The 24,179-nt window shown below is 40.8% G+C and overlaps 3 protein-coding genes across 4 annotated transcripts; 1 reads left to right on the forward strand and 2 right to left on the reverse strand.

Annotated features, from left to right (window-relative positions):
* Window positions 1–302: 302 nt before the first annotated feature.
* On the reverse strand, window positions 303–6,513 carry nsun4 (NOP2/Sun RNA methyltransferase 4). The gene is made up of 8 exons (XM_073491326.1): window positions 6,418–6,513; window positions 5,561–5,780; window positions 4,395–4,566; window positions 4,083–4,237; window positions 3,794–3,954; window positions 3,544–3,668; window positions 3,297–3,429; window positions 303–3,132 (listed from the first exon to the last, which is right to left on the reverse strand). Exons 1-8 carry the CDS (start codon window positions 6,511–6,513, stop codon window positions 2,989–2,991), a joined length of 1,206 nt encoding a protein of 401 aa, XP_073347427.1. The 3' UTR covers window positions 303–2,988.
* Window positions 6,514–6,687: 174 nt separating this feature from the next.
* LOC141017451 (cytochrome b-c1 complex subunit 6, mitochondrial-like) lies at window positions 6,688–10,033 on the forward strand. Its single transcript, XM_073492178.1, has 4 exons — window positions 6,688–6,843; window positions 7,286–7,363; window positions 9,354–9,515; window positions 9,643–10,033. The coding sequence occupies exons 1-4, from the start codon at window positions 6,796–6,798 to the stop codon at window positions 9,673–9,675; spliced, it is 321 nt and encodes a 106-aa protein (XP_073348279.1). The 5' UTR covers window positions 6,688–6,795; the 3' UTR covers window positions 9,676–10,033.
* A 965-nt stretch (window positions 10,034–10,998) lies between these two features.
* pif1 (PIF1 5'-to-3' DNA helicase homolog (S. cerevisiae)) lies at window positions 10,999–21,809 on the reverse strand. 2 transcript variants are annotated; one of them, XM_073491760.1, is made up of 13 exons: window positions 21,735–21,809; window positions 21,046–21,599; window positions 20,805–20,928; window positions 20,136–20,261; window positions 19,072–19,225; window positions 17,120–17,234; window positions 16,665–16,771; window positions 16,323–16,462; window positions 15,877–15,983; window positions 15,618–15,705; window positions 14,883–15,028; window positions 11,989–12,180; window positions 10,999–11,344 (listed from the first exon to the last, which is right to left on the reverse strand). In XM_073491760.1, exons 2-13 carry the CDS (start codon window positions 21,592–21,594, stop codon window positions 11,294–11,296), a joined length of 1,899 nt encoding a protein of 632 aa, XP_073347861.1. In that variant the 5' UTR covers window positions 21,595–21,599; window positions 21,735–21,809; the 3' UTR covers window positions 10,999–11,293. The 2 variants fall into 2 exon arrangements, with proteins under 2 accessions (XP_073347861.1, XP_073347862.1); XM_073491761.1 differs by having other exon boundaries at window positions 21,046–21,596; window positions 21,735–21,799.
* Window positions 21,810–24,179: the final 2,370 nt, after the last annotated feature.

Genomic DNA, 24,179 nt, shown 5'->3' on the forward strand with positions numbered 1-24,179 from the left:
CGACTGGGAGGCACGTCTGATCTTCACCTCTGGGCTGGAAAACACCACAGCAGGAACAGCAGCATTTGCTTTAAATACACAGACTACAACTAAAGACACCTTAATGTTTACCTCCAAACACAAAACTGAACCCTTAATTTTATTGGTGGCAGGTATAACAAAGACATTTAGACAAACTTAAGACCTGTGACACCTGTAAAACATGTCTTTTTTCCCCTTAGAATAACCCACTGTAGGTGCTCAGTTTGAGTATATGGAGTTCATTCAGTAGCTTGTGTGTAGGAGATGAAAACATGACACTATTACAGTGTTTTGCATGTTTATTATCAAAAAAAGCAACATTTAAATTGCATTCGGAAACACAACAGAAGCACGGTTGTGTAGTTAAATCCATAAGATTCATCTTTCTAATACACAGCATATGTCTCCCTAACACAGGCTTACACACAGGGACACAAATGCACAGCGGTTCATTGGCTAATTCAATAATAAAGGAGACAGTCGGTGGAGTCTATAGACAGGCGGAATAGAGAGTAACTCATCTCTAACAGTCTGCCGTCTCCTGAGTGTTAAAACATGTAAATTTATGGAAGAGCCCATAGGAAACACATATTTACAATACGTTTAGGTAATCACAAGATGTGCGAAGAGGCATTCAAGGCCCTGGAGACGAGAGCACTCAATACAAAAATAGTTTTTATGTGTCATTAATTCCCTCTGCATTCCCAGATACATCCCCCTTTTACCGCAGTAATACAGTAATCACTCACAATCGCACAGAAAATTATCTGCACTCATCTGTGGAATAAAAAAGCGGAGGGGCAAAAACAGGGCGAGACGTCCCATTTTAGCTCTCTGCTGCCTCTTTAATGTTCATCTGGGAGCCGCATGGCTGCCGTCCGTCCCTGCACGGGGATGGGAGTCAGCTCCTGCACTTGGAGCAGCTTAATGACAGTGGGATGTGGATGGTGGACTCGTTAGACACACACACACACATATATATACCTTTTTCACGCTACATTGCCCGGCCAGGACAACATAAAGGGTCATCGGCGGTGTGATGGAAAAAGAGGCACCTCTCCGCTCACATTAGCTCGTGATAAGAGGAAACATTTCACCTCTGAGTGATGTCAATGCAAAACGGAGTCAATCCCAGCTCTAATAATGAAAGTTGCACAGATTCAGATGTGAGAAGCCAAATGGTCAAAGAAGTCATTACCTGCCTGTTCATTATACCTTCAACATATCGCGTTATTAGGCAGAGCCATCAAACCTGATGAATAACTGGAGAACAAGCCAAACCCATTTCCATTGGACAGTTAAAGAGAGCAGGTAATTCTGATGGAAATTTGTGTTTCAGTAATGTGATTCACCAACCTGAAATATTCATCTCCATGCATCTGACACAGTGCAGGAGGACACACTGGAGCTCCTTCACCGACATGTTAGCGTCCTCTAGTGGACACACAACATACAGGATGCTTTCAATTTTAGCTACTGTCGCCACCTGCAGGGCAACAATACAACTACAATTAAAGGACATTTCAGAGCTGGTTGACATGTAGGACATCTGTGTCCACATAATTTTGTCAAATCAGAGTTTTAACTGACTTTAAAAAAACAAGACACTTTGTTTGGTCCAACATCTGGATAAACTCTACTGTCTATTGTCTAGTCTGTATTTTGTTTAATAGTTTGTGTAAACTGAGATAAATATGTGACTTCATTGATTAAATTAATCGATGGTATTTTGTTCAAATTAAGCTAAAAATCATCTGATTGAATTCATGTTGATGTAAGCATGTCGTTTTAAAGGAACAGTTACCCCAAAAGTGAAAACTGAGTCATTATCCTCCATTCATGATCAGATCTTACTTCCTAGCTCTATATGCAAATAAATGTACAACACTGGGACAAACAGACACAATGTTTTTTGAGACAAAGACGGACAGAACTAAATGTATTAAATATGCTGAATTGACAAGAAGGTTCAAATAATTACAAATTTGTCATAGACAGCATTTCACAAAGTTTATACATTTTCTCCTTACTCAACTACTCACAAAATTGAGTGATTTTATAAGGGAGTCTGGGGAATTTCTCTCCCTCTTCATCTTTGTTACTGTTGTTGACTGTAGCTGATGTGGCTGCTTTGATTTATAGTATGTTGGTGTTCAAGTTTGGCATTTGCTGTAGTGCAAAACGTTCTCAAACTGTTGTCAATTGTTGTTAATAAATGTTAAATATAAGGTATCCTGGCAATTCAAATTGATACAAAAAACATGAGTCACTATGGAGTCATTATATAAACCTCCTCCATCTACTTCAGTTGTTAAGCAGAATGCTGCAACACTGTTTTACTGTAAAGCTCCAGGAAATGTTTCGTGGACTAAGAAACCTCAACCGACTTTGCATTGGCATGAGGGTGACAAGATAATGACTGAATTGTCATTTTTGGGTGAACTGTTCCTTTAAGAGAAATAGGACTCTTGTTCTCATTGAGGTGAAACCTTCAGTTGGCTCAAGTATCTACCGAAACACACGGTTTTCTTAGGATAGTACAGTTTGCTGATTAGGAGAACTCTGAAGACTCCTGCAAGAAGATACTTAAATACTGTGAAATAAAAATACATTTTTATCCTTTTTACATCGGAGTCCTGTTGAAGTTTTTCCTCCTCAAGTTAATGTACATGTGTAAAGGCGAGACAATCGCTGAGCTTCAATCACCCACACATAAAATGTCATGCCGGCCTTTAGCTGGATTCTTTGTGTTCTTTAACGCTGAAATCGAGCACATTTAACCAGCTATAGTCCAGTGTTTCAACAGCCAGCACCCACCACAATGAAAACTGTGCTCTGACAGCTACAGTTTATACATGCCGATGAGTCTGAGGCTGAAGAGTCCAGAGGATCACCTCCTAAGTCCATACAGCAGCGACCTTCAAACGTCCACCATCTTTTAGGCGAAGCCGCCCACCAGTCTGCAGTCTATGTTAGCCTCCTTAGCTTGCACATGTAGATGGGGCCAAAGTTAGCGGCTAAGTGCGGGATGACCATCTCACCCAGAGGGAGGTCTGGAGCGAAGTGAAAGGTTTTCCTAAACATGTGTGTGAAGGGTCGCACGTCAACCACCTGAATACACATATGATATGGAGAGAAGGGAAAAGGAGAACAAAAAGATCAAATTATTTGTTTGTGTTGGTTCTCAGAGGTCAGAACCCTGACAGTTATCTTCCACTATTCTTGAGTTGTCACTGAATGTCTGATATACAGTTTGCAGTGTTCGTGTGACTGACCTGAAGGTGGATATTGTGGTTCTCTCGAGCCAAGTGGACGGCCTGTTCCACCACACTCATGTTCTGGTTTTGAGAAAGTGTGCACGTGGAGTAAACTATCTCCCCACCTGGACAAGCTGCTTGGATTCCTGCCCTGCAAAGAAGAGAGAAGGTTTGTTCAATTTATATCAAATAATCATGTCACTTTTAGCTTTATAATGGACCACTTTACCAAACTTTATATCTCCATAGTTTCATCTAAACTTACAGCAGCAGCTCCACCTGTAGCTGTGGCAGCTTTCGCCTCTCACCGGTCCTGCTCCTGCTGAATATATTGTTGTCGTCTTCCATGAGTGAATGTCTGTCTGTAGTGCAGGGGACGTCAACAAGGACCTGAACACACAAAAGAAAGGAAGATGTGAACAAAGTTGAGGTGAACACATCATTAATTCATGCACCGGCATTCTACAACTTCTGTTTCCGAAAAGGATAAACATGATGACGTGACACTGGCTTACTCTGTCAAAAGTGTTCCTCTCGATTTCCCCCCACTTGGTGCCATCAAAGGAGGTGATGCGTAGTTTCTCGTCAGTCAAAAGCTGCTTAGGAACGTAGCTGTGTAGGACTTTTTTCAGTCGCGTTGTCCGAGACACCGAGGAGTCATTCACACACAAAAAACCTTTGACACAAACGCAGACGATGGAGGATTAACTTCAACTGACGGACAGAACAACAACACTTATTCTCACATGAGGGGAAGGTAAGAGGTTTTCAGCATGGACTCAGTGAGGAGAGCAGTCCTCTTACCTATACACTGGGACTGGAGTAAAGCCAGGCTTTTGCCTCCTGGAGCTGCACACAGGTCAAGCACATTGTGACCTTCTTGGACGTCCAGTGCAAGACATGGCAGCACAGACGCTGCATCCATCAGGTAGTAACCCAACAACCCCAACATGTCTGGTCTTTAGAAGATAAAGGGAACACCAAGTCAGTGAATCAGGTAATGTCAACAATGTTTGCTGAACAACTGACAGCTGGGATAAACAACATTTTGACCCACAGAGGCAGTTGGTTTGCATATCAAAATGTATTTTGGCTACTAACTAACAAAAAGCTCACTTGGCAGGCTTGAATCTTGTGATGTCTCCTCTTGGAAACACTAAGCACTTGATGTGAGGGCTGAGCTGCAGAGGAGACAGCTGCTGACCATCAGCGTCAGATTTCTTCATAGAAACATAGCTGGATTCACCCTCTGCGACTACCTTAGATTCTTGCTCCGGGCCTGGCTGAGCTGCAGAAATGATGAGGGATATAGAACTGATCATAAGAGGACTTTAATAGTAAGGTTTTCAGAGGAGGACAGACGTGTTTTTCTGCCATTTCTCTCAATTATGATGATCAACAGTTGCTATAAAAAAAAATTTGAGAAAAAAATATACAAGTTGAGTGTAACTGAAACACAAACAAAAGGTTAACTCTCAAGAGATGTTATGGTTTGAATCATGCATTAAGTTTTACACTACCTCACTGCAGCCTTGGCTATCAAGGAGCTTGTTCAATATAACAAGCAAATAAAGACGTTGCCATGACATGAAGTGACTGAGTTATATGCAATTTCTTGAAAACTACACAAATACCATGAGACCTAGAAGTTTTTCATGAGTGCAATGCTTGGTATAGCATTACAGTAAGTAGAGTGAGCCTTACGGTTTTTTCAGGTAAGTGTCTATGCTGAGATGAAGCTTTAAAGGATAAGTTCACCCAAAAATGAAAATGTAATCATTATCTTCCAGCCTCCTGCCGTTGGAAAGTCTGGTGAAGTTTCATGGTCCACAAAACAATTCTGGAGATTCACAGCAAAACAGCGTAGATGTTGACTTGTTTTAAAACATAAAAATACAACAAACATAAAATGGCTCCATACAGCTAGTCAGGCGTAATCCAGGTCTCCATGGTAGACGAACATTTACCCGACTTTGTATCGACATGAGGGTGAGTAGATAATAATTCACTTTTGGGTGAACTTATCCTTTAATAGCACTCCACGTCAAAACTAAGAGATGCCTCTGACAAACAAAATCAGTAAATGAATGATCATAAAAACTCTGATGAACCCTAATATTTCCTGACCCTGTGAACTATTCTCAGTAAAATGAATTCTGTCTATTATTCACAATAAATGGATCTTTTGTTCTCCTGAAAGAAAAAGAACCTCACAAAGAAAACCTGTTTCTCTGCTACAGTAAACTGAAAAGCCAACGACAACACTGGAGATGCACACCTACCCTCTGTATCTGTGTCTCTGGTGAAGTCTCTGCATCCCTGGGCTTCCAAGTCTGCCAGAACAGCACCATGGGAGAAATTATTGAACAGGGCTCCGTATTTCCTCTCTGACAGCAGGGCAACTCGGACCGATGGCCACAGCTGCCCCAGCTGGATGCCATAGGTGGCGTCAAAGTGCTGCAGGGCTAGAATGGTGGGAGGGTACTTGGCACGTGTAGCAGCCTGCCGGAGAGGTATGGAGGTTTGAAATGTTAACTTTGCTCTGCCTCTCTTTGGGGATGTGTGGATGGGTATGTTCGTGTTGGTGGGTGGGCAGGGGGTGAATTATTTGTATGGTGTTCTATTTTAATGTGTTCATATCATATCATAATGAATAAACTTGATTTGCTTGACGTTCTCCTGTTTATGTTTACTTAGCCAAATTAAACACCTATAATTTGGGAAAGGATTTGTAAGGATGTGACCATGCTAGAACAATTTTCATATCCTTCAATGAAAATGTAATCTAAAATAAATGTTATCTTACTGGATGAGAGAACAACATAATCATCATTAAGTTAATTTATGTCTTAAATTTGACAATTTCACTACAGTAAGCTAGCGACAGAAGACATACTTGTAGACATGGTGATTTATTTTCATTTCAGGTCCAGCTCTTATTTATTACATTACGCCATAATATACATGATTATTGTCAAAATAAAATACTCTATTTGTAATAAGTGCCCTCCTCATGCTGCTTTGTAGCAAGAAATTCTTGACAGCTCCAAACAGAAACATATTTTACACGTCTGAGTCTCATTTTTACAGATAACGGACATTATCAACTGCTTTATCTATTACTGCGTTCACAACGTACCCACTTTTCTTTCACTCGGTTTCTTTTCGGCGTAAAACACCTTAAATCTTTCACTTTTCTCAACAGAAGTCTGGTGTCCAAGAGCAGCGCCATCATGCCGTGCGACAGTTTTAGTGGTCCGTGTTCGCTCCGACAGACAAAACCAAAGGTTCCGCACGCATTGACCGAATGGGCGGGCCTTACACGAAACATAAGCAGATGATTGGACCAGAGCGACTTTATTAATCAGTTTTAACCAATAGGAAACATCATCCGGTGATCCTTCGAGACGTTTCCTGCCTGTGACCGACCTCACGTCCTCAACGAACAGCGGTGCTGCTGAAGATCCAGGACTTCTGTCCTCTGTCTGGAGATTTGGGTGAATTTCACACCGTAATCATGGTTTTCGAGAGGAAGATGCTCACATACGACGACCCCGACGACGAGGTACTGAAAAATACCGATATTTGTCTTTTTTGTCGCTGTTGTTTGTGTGTCTCACTGGCCAAGTTACCTAACTCGGCGCAATAACGTTGCCTGACTCCACTGGTCAGTTCAGCGGTGTAACATCAGGCTTAACACTAAATGTTTAGTCTTTTTTAGGGACGTTAAAATATTATTTTTATTACCAAACATGAGTAACAGCTGACATTGTATCATAAAGTGTACATTAGTTCAAGTTTATCAAAATATCTGGCTCTTTTTTTAATTATGAGCCCTTCAAATCAAAAATGAGTGTAAGTGAAGACTTGGTTGTGTGATGTTGGGATGAAAACTTGAAATTATAGGTGTATTTTTTATTTTAAAGAGAAGTAGTAATTATTCCTTTTATATGATGTGACTTTTGAGATCAAATGAATTAAATGATGATATTATTGTTTCTGACCAGGAGGAGGATGCCCCTGAGGAAGAAGAGGAGGCAGCAGAAGAGGAGGAGGAAGAAGAAGAGGATGAGGAAGACATGGTGGTAAGATACAAAAATATGGACAAAAGTCACCTTGAATAAACGTATACATTAAGTAACAGACCATTCAGGGACAATGACCGAAGTGTAATTCAAGTAAAGTGACGATTAGGCTTGTGTGTGTGTGTGTGTATACATATATGATTATAAATATTTTTTCTTGACATATCTAACAAAAATGGCGTAAAATCACATTGATTCTAACACGGGTCATTTTTTGACCCACTTATGGAAGAGTGCAGGGTCCAATCACTCATGCATCTCAGGGGTTAAGTAAGTAGAGAGCATGTCTTTTTACATTACATCCCTATCTCCATTTTCTGCTACTTCACACGGTACACAACCACAATTCAGAGGCAAACATCGCACTAATTAGTCCATTACATTTAAAAAAAATTTTAATCAGAAGATAACTCCTTTGTTTATGCCTAAACGGACTAAATAAAGAAACTGAATTATTCATGACTGAATAAACAAACTGACCTTAAAGGACAACGCAGTTTCATACTGTTTTACTGTGTTTATATGTGGTGGACCCTGCCACCTTTCTAGCTTCAAACAGTGTTCTAGGACCTTATTTTCCTCTGAGAACAGCTTGTTTATTCAGTTATGGAAAAAATAAATATTTCTGAGTTTGTCATTACTCATTGATATTGTAAATATTAAAATTCTGAGTTTGAATTTCTTCTCCAAAACTACATAGTGCTACTTAAAGCTACTTTGCAGGTTTAGATTAGTAAATAGAAAATAGAATAGGATGTTACATAATAGGCTGAGACAAGAAAGACTTTATTGATCCCCAAAGGAAATTCTCAAGCTCCCCATCAGTATATACAGTAATCAGAATTAGGTCCACCTTAACCAGCTGTATTGGAGGTTGAATGGTAACACACATGTCTCTGTATTTTCTGTTCTGTTTTCTTTTCAGCATTAAGTCAAAGCCACAGTTGAGAGGTCTCAAGCACTTTTATTAAAACAGACTGTGAACTAAATAAAAAGCAAAGACAGGGTTTCCGTCCCTGTTGGAAAATCCACAGCCGCAGAACATTAAAATGAAAAATTACACAGAATAAATAGCAGGCATGTACGTTAACTTCTCTTTGACAGCACTAGTGTTACAGAGGTTGAACGTTTTGTAGCACAGGCCAAAAAACGGTAGCACGAGTATAGTAGTAACAAGTCCATTGTAGTTTGAAACTATTCAAACTGTGTTGGGAGTTTAAAAGGTTATTTTTAGTGAACTTTCATCTAGATGCTGTAAATTCACCTCTCATACACATGCAGCACAAAGCTGGATCACACAGGTGCTACGGACTGATTGTGCATCATATAGGCCTATATCTCACTGTACATCCCTGAGTAGACTGATAAACAGAGATTAGATTAGAGCACCCTGGCACTGTGTCTCAATCAATGTTGCAGGGGCACACATTAGCGAGTGGGGGAGTGTTGCGTCGAGATGGTGAGAGGGGAGATGGCTTTATAGAAGGAAGGGGTTATGTAGCACAACATCAGACTTTATCAGTTTGATTGGTATTGTCTCATCCTATATCTTGGTTGATAATATATGGATATAAACAGTTGAAATACCGCCCAGCCCAAATCCAGTAATATGACAAATTATTCTGAAATTCTGCTTAATGATTACTTTTAATCCTGATACCTAAAGTATATGTTGATGCTAATGCTTTTGTACTCAAGTAAAAATTTAAATGCAGAACTTTTACTTGTAAAGTATTTCTACACTGTGGTCTGAGATCTGAGTACTTCTTCCACCTCCGGTCCCAAAATCACCTTCACAAACGGCATTGTGCTTGATTTGCCAAAGGCTCTAAGAAATATTTTGAGTGAGACTGAAGAATCGGGCTTTCTATATCAGAAGTAGAGTTGCTGAAAGCAGCTGTTGTATAAAATAAAAGTGTGTTACCAGTTAGTCTTAGTAAGTTGGTTTTCATGACACCCATAAACCACATTTATGTTTTGTCCCTCTCAGGACCCTTTAGAAACGATACGAGTCAAGTGTGAGCAGACTGAACACTGTGTGCACACCAGGGAGCGTCTGGAGGTCTGTGAGGCCCGCGTCGGCTCCAGATCCCAGACTGCGGAGGACTGTACAGAAGAACTCTTTGACTTCCTGCATGCACGGGACCATTGTGTGAGTGTGTGTGACACAAATAGAGGGTGGAAATGGAGGGGAAAAAAACGATGTGCCCTTATCTCTCCTCATTTTTGTGCCTTTTTCTTCCAATGAAGATGCTAACTTTGTTCTTTTGTCTTTATAGGTTGCACACAAGCTCTTCCACAACGTGAAATGACCTGCCTGCCCTGTTCCCTCCACCCATAGCTGTAAAATCTATTTAACTGCTAAAATTGTAAAATAATCAGGACCTTTCTGTCGTTGTTCTCCTGTGTATAATGTAAATGTTTCTTCTTGGTTATCTGGACTAAATACATGCCACTCTTTCTGAATACAGTGCATACATATGTAGACAGGATCAGAAGCAGTATGTTGAGTCACTGCATCCAAGTTAGAAGTTGTGCAAAGAAGGAGCTCAGGCCGGTCAGTTATTATGCAAAACCACTCACGCTGCTCTGGTAACAGAATTTCTCAGGTTCAGTCATGTATTCATCATTCTCTCCAGAAAATAAAGGTTTTCTTTGGTTTCCAGTTCACCTGATTTGCATTATTTTAATGCTTTTGATAATTTGTGCTACAAGTAGCGGTGAATGCCCGACCTTATAATTCAGGACTTTCAGATGTGAGAAATTGCGTCAGATTTGGATGCTACAGGCACACAGTTGGGTAGTGAGTGTAACATGGACAATATATCACCATTTCTCGTAATAATCGAAAATCCTGTGTTCATCGCAATAGTATGAATAAGGCTTAAAATTTAAAAAGTTATAGGAAACACAGAATCCCTGTCTGAGAACCGTTACCACAATGATAATGGGAATTATCATGCAGTAGTCGTGGGTGTCAGAAGACTTGTAGGCTATTTCATATAATAACCTGTAGTTTACTGCCTTAACACTATACAACTTATATTTTACTAAATAAAATATAGGTTGGAACAATAAAATCAAAACATGTTTTGATTTTATTGCTCCAACCTATATTTTGGTTGGTATTATCTGATATTGATATTATCTGCAGGCTTAAGACTTAGAAGAAGAAGTACAGATTTTAGTAAAATATTCAAAAAATAACTGAAAATAAGAATGCAGAGATAACATACATATTGCATAAGTCAGCATTCTAATCAGCTAGCCCTAGCCTGTCTTGGTCCAAAGCCCCTGTGCTTGTGGTGTACACACCAACACTTCCCTGGTGCTCGGAGCTCCCAGGCCAGACCACCAGATAACTAACTAGCTAATGGCAGCTACAGTTAGCAATCACTCAGGTGAAATGCTGCCCTTGTTTAGAGTATGACTTCGACAGGTGGACAGTTCTTGTATACTGCACCTTTACATATTGTTAGAGGCAGGATTAAATTAATTTCTTACTGTGTGTGTGTGTGTGTGTGTGTGTGTGTGTGTGTGTGTGTGTGTGTGTGTGTGTGTGTGTGTGTGTGTGTGTGTGTGTGTGTGTTAGGACCAGCACTCAGAAGACTCAATGACAAAACACAGATTTAAGTTGTCTAAAAATGTATTTGAATACATGTGAACAATCACAATAAATTAAAAACAAAAAAGGTATAAAAATAAGCTTTAAAAAAAAAAAAAAAAAACTACAGTCATGATCAGAAGGTGGCAGTGTGACACTGAGTACTGCCAGTTGAAACAGGAACTGTGAGGTAGACTGATTGTAAATGTCTGTAGCTGCAGTCATTCAAGAAAACCAAACTGTCCCAAGAGATATAAATTAGGATGATATCATGCAGATGACTCATGCACACAGTGCATAATGTTACCGGAGAGGAATTCACCACCTCACCAACGATTTTCTTTGTTGCTGTTGCCAACAAAATCATCCATGGAGGCCTGCAGAGAGCAGCGGAGACAGAGGGAGTTATTTATTTACAGGACGGAATGGTGTGAAACTGTTTATTAAAAAAAGATCTGCAGCACCGAGTTAACCATGTCTCAGGGTCTGCACAGCTTTTTATAAAAGTGAAATTCAAGCACTTTCAAGGACCTAAACCAGTCATTTAGACTCTTGAAGCTTCACATCTATAAATGCAATTGTGAAAAACAGTTTACAGTATTCATTTATACCCACAGCAACCAAAGTATATCATCACTTTGTTTATTTTACCAGCTGGTAACTTTGACTTTAATTCAAGGAGACAACAAATAAAGATGTCAGTGCTTATCAAATCTATTCCGCTTTCTTTTTGGGAAAATACCCAAATCAATGAAATTCAGAAAACCCAGTTCTCACGTCTGCTTGTATTTGTTTACAGGGCAGACCTGCAACGGCAAAGATGCAACACAGTCAATGCGGCGTCTACGTATACTGTATACATGTCTATGGGAGAACCCACAGAACCTCATTAGATTGTCACAGACACTTTTGAAATACTTCCTCCATCTATGACTCCAAACTTTAAATCAATACAGTTAAAATTCAAGCATTTTCAAAACTTTTAAGACTTGGTACAAACGCTGAAGCGCTCTGAGCTCACCTGCATGAGCAGCCTCTCCTTCCTCAGTTTCTTATAGAAGACGAGAACATCTGGATCTGCCCGGACCACGCGGGGGTCAAAGTCCATGACCCTCAGACCCTCCAGGTTCCGAGCCCGAGACAAGGCCACGTAAGCCTGGCCGCTCTCAAACACACGCGCCAGAGAGATTTCCACACAGTCCAGCGTCATTCCCTGAAATTAATGAGAAAAAAAAAAAATGGAATTACTTGGCATTTAGTGGTTCAAAATAAAGACATCTTCACTGATATTCTAGTATTTGACATAAAAAACAAACAAACAAACAGGATTTATGCACAGTGTTATAAATCCTTTCTATGACTCTTCATGTCCACGCCTGTCCCTCTGAAATGATGCAGGTGAGGGATTTCCTTTTATTCCCGGTGCTTCAGCTCCTCTGCTGTAGATCAAACACTGGTGACACATCGGTCGTGACCAATGAACTCAATTACCGTGAGGGACCCCCTTTTCCTCTCCAGCCAATTTCAGAGTCTGAGGTCAGGATATAGATTATGGTGTGGGAGCAGAGTGGGAGCTGTTATTGAGGAATCGGAGTGATTGGTGACGACCTTTATTAGATCGCACACAGACAGGTGACAGGGAGTGGAGAGGAGAGACAGAGAGGCTCAGGAGGGAGCGCTGTCATTGGCTGGGCTTGAATCAGGGACGTTTCGATTACATGTAGAACATCAGCACAGCCACAGACGACACCTTGGTCTAAAAATGTGACCGTTTCCTTCTACTTTATTCCACTGGGGGCAAAGTGAGCCAAGTTTCATGAAAATGCTCAAGCTCAGACGCTCAAAAACATCAGTAATTGTGCCGTTTTTTCATCATCAACCAGTAGAAAATACTAGTTTAAAAGCCACAGGTGTGTGAAGAGTTGGATTTAAGAGGTGGAAGACAAGAGTGATTGTGTACGAGTGCTGCTTGATAAATACCAGCCACCTGTAAACCAGATTAACATGCTCTCACTCTGTTAAATGGCACAGCGTGAGGGAGTGCCTGGCCATCCATCACAGTGAGAAGTAGGATTGGGGAAAGTAGAGGTATAAAGAGCAGAGTGAGAAACAAACTTTACCTGACCATTCTAAAAGGAAATGACACAATGTATGTGGTATAGGCCGTTTCTACATTTCCTTTATGCATTGCATTGTGGGAGATTAATGTGATCAACAACACACTGAGCAATTGACCGTCAGTTGACCACATGCATGCCATCTGCTCGGAGTGTCACCTTTCTATCGTGAGTATGTAATGAACTACATCAGAGACGTTATTAGAGAGGAGACAAACCGCTTAAAGCATTTTGAATAGAAAAGTCTGTAACGACAAAGATGGCAGTTAAAGGACACGCATCCCGCCACTTGCACCCAAAATCCAATCCACTTTATCACAACCGAACCGAAAAACATCAGTCGATTGTATTGTTGCATGGACATTATTGCACAGTTGGGACAGTTTCAACAGATTTTGGTTGAAATCGGTGTAAACTATGAGTTGTTTTGTTGCTTGTTCTTCAATCATTAGACGTTAAACTCGCATCATGTCACAACACCATAAAAGAAGCTTGTGTCATGAAACCGTACACATGCGTGGAAGTAAAACGTGTGTGTGTTGACTTTGTTTTGGAAACTTGAAACTTTTTCAGTGTTTTTTAAAAAGATATTTTTGGTTTTTAGCCTTTATTCAGATAGAACAGCCGAGAGTGTGACAGGAAATGGGGAGAGAGAGGGAATGACATTCAGCACACAGGCCGGAATTAAACCCAGGCCACCTCCGGGGATCAGTGCCTCCACACATGTGGTGAGCCACCAGGTTGCCCCTGGTTTTTATCAGATTTGACTGGTGATACAGTGGATGATGTGAGGCATCCACATTTGTTTGGTTTTCAGGCAAAGACCGTCAGTCAATGTAATGAAACCCAATATAATCTCACATGACCAACTCTGTCACACTCATTCCTCCCAATGTCAGTTAAACTTATTAATGGGCAGCTTGTGGACGGCAGACAGAAGAGGTTCCTCAGATCTAAGACAGGTGCAGGTTCCGGCTATAACTGTTTGTTTGTAAGCATGTAAAGCGAGTTATCTTGTTGATTGGATTTTATGTACAAAGATGTGTGTTCGAAGAAGAATGCCAGTTTTGTCAGTTTTAACAGTGTGCCTGACTTTGTGATCATTCTTTGCACATGTGCTCTTATGTGTTTCAACTGTAACATCTGATTTGATGCAGCAGTTCCCTTCATCCAAGACTAATTTCTCCCAAGGCAGACAATAAAGTAACCATAACAACCATAACTGTAATCACAGAACAGTCTTGATGATGTAAACAAGTCATTAAAATGCGAATCTTTCCCATCCTTCCCACGTGAATGTGGCATTAGCATGCTAGAGTGCCAGCATTTGCCAATTAGCACTAAACCAAACAGTGATCAACAGAATGCTACTAGTGAATATACAGAGACGGCTTTAATGTAAAGCGTTATAAAGGTGAGGATTCATCTGAACAGTCTGTGTTCATGACATCACTGTCCTCTTCCCTCTCCTGGTGATCTTAAATTTGGATGACGGTGATTGGGCTTCAAGGCCGGCTCAGACGCTGCCCGTCATTTTTAGCCATCTAGAGGTGACTGGGAATGTAGCACCAATTAGTTTCTGGACAATTAAAATGAAAACAGCTATTGATCAAGTGAGTCATTCATTTTTATTATGAAAAGAGACCCACACAAAACATTGGTGTCTCATGGCAACACTGAACAATGTCTTTTATTCAAAGACAAAGTGATGTCCTCACAATAACTGGGTGTTTGTCTCCGTATCTGTACGAGAGCTGAAGCGACACACTGTAGCTGCTGTGACAAAACATGTCCTCACCTGGCTCTTGTGGATGGAGATGGCCCAGGCAAGTTTGAGCGGCAGCTGCTGTCGACTCAGGTGGATCCCACCGCCTGACTTGAACACCCAGCGCTCGGGCTTCAGCAACTCCGTGACACCACACAGGAAACGCACACGTGGGAGACCTGAAGGAACGCGGACTGGGTCAGTGTATGGTTGATCGACTGCACTGTTGTGTATGTTACCAGTGTTAGTCATCATGCCTTTCTGCCCGACCTGCTATTCATTCATGAAAGACCTTCATTTATTGTTCAGTTAAATATCCTTCAGTGAGGTTTTTCATGTCACTGGAAGCAGTTATGGTAGCCAAAGCTGTCTACTGGTTTAGCATTGCACTGCTATAACACTGTTGGACTCATTATGGAGAGTTTAAAGACAAAATTCAGCACCGCAGAATCAGATATCACCTTTTTTGTTTTCAGGCATTCTTCCTCCATTTGGAAACCTGGTGCCTACATTACCCACAATGCCACTTAGCCACTGATTGACATCACTAATGGCAATTTATCAGACTACATGCAGCTTCCTCTGGAGCCACAAAAGGCTTTATTCTACTTTTTTCACATGAGCAGTAGTACCCCCCCCCCAAGACCTGTAAACACACTTAAATGTGTAAAATTGGTGGAGGTACCCTTTAAGTGCATTTCCCAAAATGTCAAGTAATAAAAGGAGCTAACATTTCTGCAATATGTTACAAGATAAATATATACCGACCATGTTTTCCAGACTCAAAAGCCACGACAACCCCTCGCGCTCCATTCACCAGGCCTCGAGCCACGTCCAGGTTCTTCGTCAGCATGACCTTAAATACAACAACCAAAGTGAGCGCAGCGTTCGATAGACTTGCATTAATTTCCTGGAGCATTACCGTAAACCAAAGTCTTCTCCCTTAAATGTAATAATTCATGTTATGGGTTCCAGCATTTTGCGCCACACACCGCAAGACCACACACACACACACACACACACCCACCTGAGCTCCTACTTTGAGCTGGATCAGTCTGCTAACAGGGCTGTGAGCGTCTATAGTGTTGACCAGAGCTGGATCACTGTCCAGTGCCTCAAACACACGCACTGACCCTACGGGACAGGAGGAGAGTCAGTAAACAGGTGATTAATGATAAATAGAAGAAAGAAGGACAGGTGCACTATGTAGTTTTTGGGAAGAATTTTCATTAAGAAGAGAAAGATCTTCATTGACTGATTTTTTTCATGCCTCAACAAACTAAATAAACAAACGGAGGAAACAGGAGTCAGACAAAAAAGCAGTGTCCAGCTGAGACTGAAACTACCTCTCGACAGGAAATGGGTCTGAAAGGTGCCACAGATGACTCGAAAACGTGTTTTTTCCCCAATTTCCGCCTGGCTCCAAGCATGTAACATCTATTTCAAGCAATAATCAAACAGAGGTCGTCACACCTGGCAGCTGCTGCAGTTTGTTCTCGTTTGTGAGCGCCACGTCGTCCTTGTGCGTGCACAGCCTGGTCGCGAGAATGCCGTCCCTCTCGATGTGGTGGTAGGCGCTCTCCATCAGCTTGGCGGTGACTTCCTCTGTGACCCTGAGCGGTGTGAAGACAGAACTTGAGAACTTTTCCTTTAGAAAAACTATTTCTGCAGCAGGTCCTGTAGAATTTAAAACATAACCTGCTGTACCTGAAAAAGCATGCAACGGCTCTAAATTCATTAATGCAACATACATAATTAGAGAACACATTATACTGAGCTCACATTAGCAAAAATGGACAGCGCTCATTATTTTACCTGCCCACCCTCACTGCCTGCAGGAGGGAGATGAACGACTGGTCTGTTTGCCTGCGCACTTCTGTTAGCTCCATGTTGAGCTGGATGACTTTACGCCAACTCCTGGCCTGAAGGTTCAGAGAGAGAAAAGGAGAAAAGGTCTTTTTCACCAACACCAACACCAACAGCAGATACTCTCTAGGAAGATTCTGACTAACAGGAACAACACAGACCTTTATGAATAAGTATAAAGGTCACGGTACAGTGTTGACTCACACCATTTACAATGGAAAAATATTTCTCCATTACCATCTACACCTTCAAATACACCATAGAGGTAGATGAAGTCTTCTGTGAGGTAGTAGTATTGAATACAGAGCCGTTTCTGGTGTTTCAGTGTGACAGAGCCAGAGCCCCGATCCCTTATCGACAGTGTTACTAAATCAATGACATAAACAAATCCACGATGGTCTGACCTGGAAGCAGAAGCTGGCCTTCTCTTTTCCCTTAGAGACAGGAGGCAGCTGCAGGAAGTCACCACAGATGATCAGCTGGATGCCTCCAAACGGCTCAGTGGACCTCCTCACCGACCTACAAGAGTGGAGAGAGAAGACTTATGTCATCAATCTTCTCATATTTTACTTGATTAAAGGGGCTCTGTGGAACTTGTTTGTTATGCTGGAAGCCAGTCGTTAGTTTATGTCAGCAGTTTGGAAACGACGTTTCCTATTGTTGCCCTCTCTGAGAGGCACTGAGACAAGACACTCGAGAAAGTACATAAAGTCACATCACGTGCTTCACAAAGAAATCCACAGTCCAGCAGCATTAAACAACTTAAAGCAAACCTTCCACAGGCTTATAGACAACTGAGAGACGGGGAAGTCTCACTTTTCACATTGCTCACATATGGCCAATAAAAAGTGATTGACAGATTTTTTTATTTATTTTTTTTACATGGAGCCCCTTTAAATGTAGCCTTTAAAAAAGTAGGCAAAATGGTGAACAATCAGCCCCCCAAAAATGTGATTTCTTCAAATTCTTTACATTGTCTGACAGTGTAATAGCTGAAAATGTGTCCACCAACACAAAGAAAAGCAGCTGATTGGCTGGAACTAATAAACATTCGCCATTTATGGTACAAAACAAATTACTTTAATTATTAATAGGTCGCCAGAATAGTTGCAGATTATTTCCATCAGTCATCAAAATGATTCAACTGTGGATGCAAACACACTTTAGCTAATGTGTTTATGTTTCAGTGTTCATACACAGATGGTTGGTCATGAATTTACAGGAACATATTACTAATCTTGTGCATGTTTAATATGAAATAAAAATAAAGTTTTGGATCTTAGATTCTATTAGATATATAATATATATTTTATTTATTTTATTTTTTTTAAAATGGTAAACACACTTTTAATGCAGGCAGTTGATGTTCTTTCCTCGTCTGTCTGGTCAAGTTATTTCCCTCAAAACATGGATTCATCAATGCTCACACCAAGTGTTCATTTCTTCTTATTTTATACCACAGTACTGTTGCTGCTTCTAATAATAGAAAACATCACACATATTACATAAAACATTTTTGTAGTTCATACAAGGGACAGTAAATTTGAAATGTATCATAAATGTGTTTTAATGTTCAGATGTTTAATCTCAAGGCTGCAGTGGTCTAGATAAAAAAGGTACAGCTACAACTTTGAGTTTTCATATCTTCTAATCTTGTTATTAACCTGAAAACACAATATTTCACCCAACATGGCTGCTGAGCTTCTCAAGAAAACCAATAAATGATCTGTTCTAACTGGCACCATAAACTGTAATACTATAAATGATATCAACACTGTTGCTGGAAGTGTTCAAACAGTTTCAGTAAAAATCTGATGAACACCGTGAGTGAGCTGACACTGCAGGGGAGATATGGGTGCATCTCATTCTTAAGCACCCTCCGTGGTGTGTTTAGACACACTAAATTTAACATTGATGACACTGTAAGCTGAAAAACACACAGCATGAATCAGATATTACAGACATTAAAAACTTCCAAGTCTTCAATTTGACTTTCATTTCATGGTTCAAACTTTCAAATCTTACTACTACTTACTTTAAAAACAAGGACTCAGTTCTATAAATTATGATGAGGACAGCTTTAAAGAATTAGTCATATCAGTCACCAGCGACAAGACATTTATTTGTATAAATATTGTGTATTATGTAAAGACTTCAAGAATCCTTAAATTAGTTGAATTTATCATGACGTTCTGTGGTTGGTGCTTATTGGAATTACAGTATCCTAAACGTGATCTCAAATCATTTCAGGAAATACTTGCATATAAATTACTCATCGTTTAAATCATCATCATGTGTTGATGAGGACATTTTGTGGCTATGGACTCCGACTTTTCAGCTTTAAGTCTCATCTCACCTGGCCACCGACTCGAGCTTGTCAAAGAACTGCGCCTCGACCATGGAGACCTCGTCGATGATGAGGTGTCGGCAACTGGTCCAGTGCTGCAGCACCCCGGGCCTCTGAGCCAGCTCGATACACTGCTCCAGCGGGGCCGAGCCGGAGCCAATACCTGGAAGGAAAGAGCATGCATACACAAGATGGAAAGACAGCTGGTCAGAGGGGACGCCAATACGCAATTCACACCCTCTAATGTACTGTACATTAAGATTTAATTAAAAACATTAACCCTAACCCTGCAGCTCTACTTAGATACCAGACTCAAATATCTTTGACTTTATAGAAAATGTCACACACTGGTTCTCTAGAGCGAGGATTTGCTGCTTTGCTCTGTGCATTTGTTCACTATTATTTGACATTTAAAAAGGGAATATATAATATTAATATAATATATATACATTTTAATTGAAAATACACAACAAAAATGATCAGAATGTGAATGAATGGCTGTAAAGGTTTATGTATTATGTTGCAGAGATATCTACTGAAGTTAGCACGCTTAACAGCTAGCATTGTAAATGCTAATACTCCCATAGTCCCAAGCTCCCAGTCCAAACAGCTAGCTGCACAGCTAGCTGAGCTAACTAGCTAAGGGTAGTTAGCAGTTACTCTGGTGATATGCTGCCCTCTCTTTGTTTTGAGTATGAATTTGACAGGCAGCCAATTCTTACATATTGCACCTTTAAATACTAAATGCTTCATCAAGAAAATAATCAGCAGATTAACCAGTAATTAAGATTATTAAGTGAAGTTATTCGCTGCCCTGCTGATTCTGACGCATGTTCTTCTTTACAAGAACACATGTCTGTCAACATAACACAGCTGAATTTCAGAATAAGCCTCTGATGAAACCACCAAATTGACCAATTATTTGAACAACATACATTATGACTTGTGGCTGCCGGGGTGAAAAACAACATCTCTGCATCTCTCACCACTAATAACAGGGCCATTTCCAGAGACTCATTTGTGTCAGTCTTACGTAAAACCAATTTAATCTCGTCTGAGACACGACGACTCACCGGCAAAGTTGTGTAACGTCGTTCCTCCGATGTGACATGCTGCCACTCCTGTGCTGGCTGTGGCAAAAGTGCTTTTCGGAGGAAGAGATCCCATGATTCTCTTCAGCAAGAAGGACTTTCCTGTACCTGATGAACACATTTAAAAAGAGCTTAGAGAAGACACGCAAATATATAAGTTGTTTTTCGACAGAGAAAAACACCATGAATGTGTCATGATAGGAGACTGTTAATGTGAAAAAAGAGTATCTTTAGACATCTACACAGTTGTATTGAAAATCATTATTATTACTTATTAAAGGGGCACTATGTAACTCAAACTCAGAATTTTTATATTTACAATTTATTTTTTCCATAACTGAATAAACAAGCTGTTCTCAGAGGAAAATAAGGTCCCAGAACACTGTTTGAAGCTAGAAAGGTGGCGGGGTCCGCCACATATAAACAAAGTAAAACAGTAAGAAACTGTGTTGTCCATGGTCTGGTGTAGTGGTTGTTTTATTTTACTTGTTCGTGCTTATGTGTTGTGTTTTTATTGTTTGCTCTTTTTAATGCCATCAAGCTGCCAGGGACTGTATGGCTAAATCTGGCACATTTACATGATAGTCTCTGGTGCTCATGTTAATTAATGTGCATTGTCCCTTCTTTAAATAAAATAAACATTAAACTTACCTGCACTTCCTGTGAAGAAGACGTTCTTCCCACTCAGCACAGCACTGAGGACAGCCGCCTGCTCTTTATTCAGCTTTCTTGAGGGCAGAGACAGGATGGGTTTCTTACTGGGGTTGGCCTTCACCTGAAATATTCAACACACAGCACAAAGAGAGTATTGAACCGACCCAGGAGGGAGAAGTTGGTGCAGTGGTCTGCTGTGTGATGATGCTCAGGTGTTTCATGTGTGTGATCGACTCACTGGACTGAAGTTACTGTCACTCCTCGACCTTTTGACCTGCTGTCCTGTCCCTGCCACAGTCTTGTTGGTGCGGTCTGCCAGCCCTTTGGGAGCCTCTTTACTCCTCAGCTCATTGACCTTCTGGATATCTTTCTGCTGCAGGGGGCTGATGGCCTCGAAGCTGCGGGGCAGACCTGCTTTCAGCTTCTCTCTGTTGCTCAGAGGCTTGCTGCTCTGCCAGGCCTGGTGTTTGATGCTCAGGGTTTTGAGGAAGAGGCTCAGCCGGTCTGGGGGACAGTTGGACATGAGCACCTGGATGTTCTCAGGGAGCAGCTTGACGGTGCACTTCCCTTCTTTGGCGAACCTGGTGAAGAGTTTGAACTCTTTCAGGCAGTAACTCTGCGGGACTCTGCCGTCGTGGACCCGGAGGATGATCTCCTGGAACTCGTTCCGGCCCAGGATGACAGAGGCTTTACGGATGAGCTGCCTCCGGGTGGCCTGTCCGGAGGAGTTCAGCTGCTCCACCGTCACACAGCACTGCAGCTGGGCTTCGTCCTCCCCGGATAACATGGCTGCTATACACAACAGTACACAAACTGTGTTTAAACGGTAGCTGATTCATCCATTGAACACAAACATCGCGAGATTATAATGTAATGCGTGACAGAAATAAACTTTAAATGTAGTTACGGGTAAGTTAAACCTCTCACCTTTGTTTTGAAACAGGCTTTGTCCAAATCTTCTTCTTCTCTCTTCCTCTCCGCACAGCTGCTCCTCAGTCTGTGAACGCCAGCACCGATTTTCAAATTGTCAGTGCGTGCAACCAGCCAATAGCTGAGCCGCGCTGCTGGCCAATCAGGAGGAGGAGATTTAACAAAGCAACCAATGAAAGACGAGAAGGGGCGTCCCCTTTGGCTGCACAGACCAATCGCAGGTATTATAGCCGACGACGTCATATTTGAGTGAAAAACACATGGCTAACCGGAAATGGAGAACAACTTCACAATAACGGCGCTGTTTTCAAGTGAAATGGATGAAATACAGACATTTAAAGTCGGCTTTTATTTGCCTGAACTCATGTGGTTCAAGTTTAAGTTGTACCTGGTGAATGAAATAACGAGGTATGGAAGCCCTAAATGGCCATGCATTCATACATTTTATTTCCTCCGTTTTCCCGTAATAACGAGTTAATTTCATTTATTTTCTCGAGATCTCGAGTTTTTATCTCGAAATAACAACTACCGTTTTCCCGAGATAACGGGATAATTTTCTCTTGATCTCGAGATAACGAAACTTTGTTTTCCTGAGATAACGGGATAATTTTCTCGAGATAACGAAACTTTGTTTTCCTGAGATAACGGGATAATTTAAAACGGAGGAAATAAAATGTATGAATGCATGGCACTTTAGGGCTTCCGTACAAATGTGTGTCTTGATTAATTAGTTTTTTCCCTTTTTTTAATTATTCCCCCCCCCCCCGAAATTCAGTATTCTACTACAAGTACTACTAGTGCAACCCTAGTTAGTACATTGCATTTTCATTTTTTTTTTAAATGATATTTTATTATATATTTTGCTTTACTGATTGTGTGCCCAGGTGGTGAATTATATAATATCAGTAGGAATGATTCCACAGTATTGTTTTTGGACTTGCAGAATTAAATTTGCTGTTGAATACAATAATTACTTCATCGTCATTTATAACGCTTTAACTATTATTTAATTTGTGTATTTACATGTGTAACATTTAAGTTGCATTTTATGTCCCCTTTCCTAAGAGTAAATAATAGTTCCTACCTGCCAATGTTTTAGGAGGGGCAGGAATGAGTGAAACAGCGCTGAGTAGTATCAGAGACATTACAGAGAACATGAGCAATGAGGAGCATTGTTATGAACCCAGAGAGAGTGAAGTTGGGTGTACACTCTCCTGCCGTGTTTGTGTCGATTACAAGAAATTTAAAGAAAAATAATAATAGATAAAGTGCAGCCTGCTTATATCCAACACCCGGGAATGACTTGAGAATGCTACCAAACCAAGAAACAGGTTTACAGTCGTATTACTTGTCAGTTGTAATTCTACCTGGTGGGCATATAATGTATTAAAGAACATGATTTTTAATAACTGTTTTCTCTGTGAGGTCACAGTGATAATCCACTGCTGGCCATGTGGAAAGAATAAAAGGATGAGTAATGGAGAGAGATGAAAGAAAGAAGGGTGCTTTCATACTTTAAGGGAGACATACTATGCACATTTTCAGGTTCATAATTTTGCATTAATTGGGTTACTACTAGAATAGCTTTACATGTTTTAATGCTTTAAAAAACATCATTTTTCTCAGACTGCCCAAACGCTCTGTTTTAGCTCCTGTCTCTTTAGTACCCAGTCTCCTCTGATTGGTCAGCTCACACACGCCTGAGCCAGCATCACTAACAGACCAGCTGTGCTCTTTTAGTGTGTATTAACCTTTTCAAATTTCCGGGCAAATAGGCCTACCGATTAAACTGAATCACTAATCATTTGAAATGTTTTGCAAAAACAAATCAGCTCTGGGATCATCATCATTAGCTTGTGTTATTAGTGGTGCAGTTGCAGTAAATCCTTAAAAAAGCAGAATATAAAGGGAAAGGAATAGAAAAGTCTAGCCAGTCTGTGATTTTAAAGGGCTAATGATTAAATGTGTAAGGACTACGATGTTATCTCTTTAATATGTGTAATATTCTAGGTCATGACTGTTTTTTCTTTTCCATACGTCTGCAGCGCTGACATCATTCAGTTGTGCTCATGAATATTAATGACGGAGGTTATGATGACAAAATGAGCCACAATCAAAGGTTAACAAGGAGGTTCTTCTTCACTGAAATGCTTCATGTCAGACACCTGTGATGACTCACCATCACAGTCTAATTAATTTCTAATAATACACACACACACACACACATTCCGCATAGCAATGAACCATTTGTCATTTTCACATCGCTGTACTTTCTGTAGACCGTGTGAATCTTCCCAGAACTTGCTGAGGTGGGAGAACGTACGTCCACAGTCGAGCAGCTGTCATTAGACACGGTTGACTGAACCCAATACATCTCAATGTGACAAACACCCTTATCTCTCTGGAGGGGTACAATGAACTGTGACAGGATCGGTGAGGGTG

This window comes from Pagrus major, chromosome 21, assembly GCF_040436345.1.
Source record: "Pagrus major chromosome 21, Pma_NU_1.0".
Lineage (NCBI taxonomy): Eukaryota > Metazoa > Chordata > Actinopteri > Spariformes > Sparidae > Pagrus > Pagrus major.

Excerpts from the sequence above, each read along its gene's own strand:
- nsun4 (XM_073491326.1), bottom strand. The coding sequence starts at position 6,513 with ATGATGGCGCTGCTCTTGGACACCAGACTTCTGTTGAGAAAAGTGAAA. Across the intron at positions 5,781-6,417 it reads ACCGAGTGAAAGAAAAGTGG|GCTGCTACACGTGCCAAGTA; the intron begins GTACGTTGTGAA and ends CCTCTCCGGCAG. Across the intron at positions 4,567-5,560 it reads CAGAGACACAGATACAGAGG|CTCAGCCAGGCCCGGAGCAA; the intron begins GTAGGTGTGCAT and ends TCATTTCTGCAG.
- LOC141017451 (XM_073492178.1), top strand. The coding sequence starts at position 6,796 with ATGGTTTTCGAGAGGAAGATGCTCACATACGACGACCCCGACGACGAG. Across the intron at positions 7,364-9,353 it reads AGGATGAGGAAGACATGGTG|GACCCTTTAGAAACGATACG; the intron begins GTAAGATACAAA and ends TGTCCCTCTCAG. Across the intron at positions 9,516-9,642 it reads TGCATGCACGGGACCATTGT|GTTGCACACAAGCTCTTCCA; the intron begins GTGAGTGTGTGT and ends TTGTCTTTATAG.
- pif1 (XM_073491760.1), bottom strand. The coding sequence starts at position 21,594 with ATGTTATCCGGGGAGGACGAAGCCCAGCTGCAGTGCTGTGTGACGGTG. Across the intron at positions 17,235-19,071 it reads AAGCTCGAGTCGGTGGCCAG|GTCGGTGAGGAGGTCCACTG; the intron begins GTGAGATGAGAC and ends CCACTCTTGTAG. Across the intron at positions 16,463-16,664 it reads CAGGCAGTGAGGGTGGGCAG|GGTCACAGAGGAAGTCACCG; the intron begins GTAAAATAATGA and ends CACACCGCTCAG.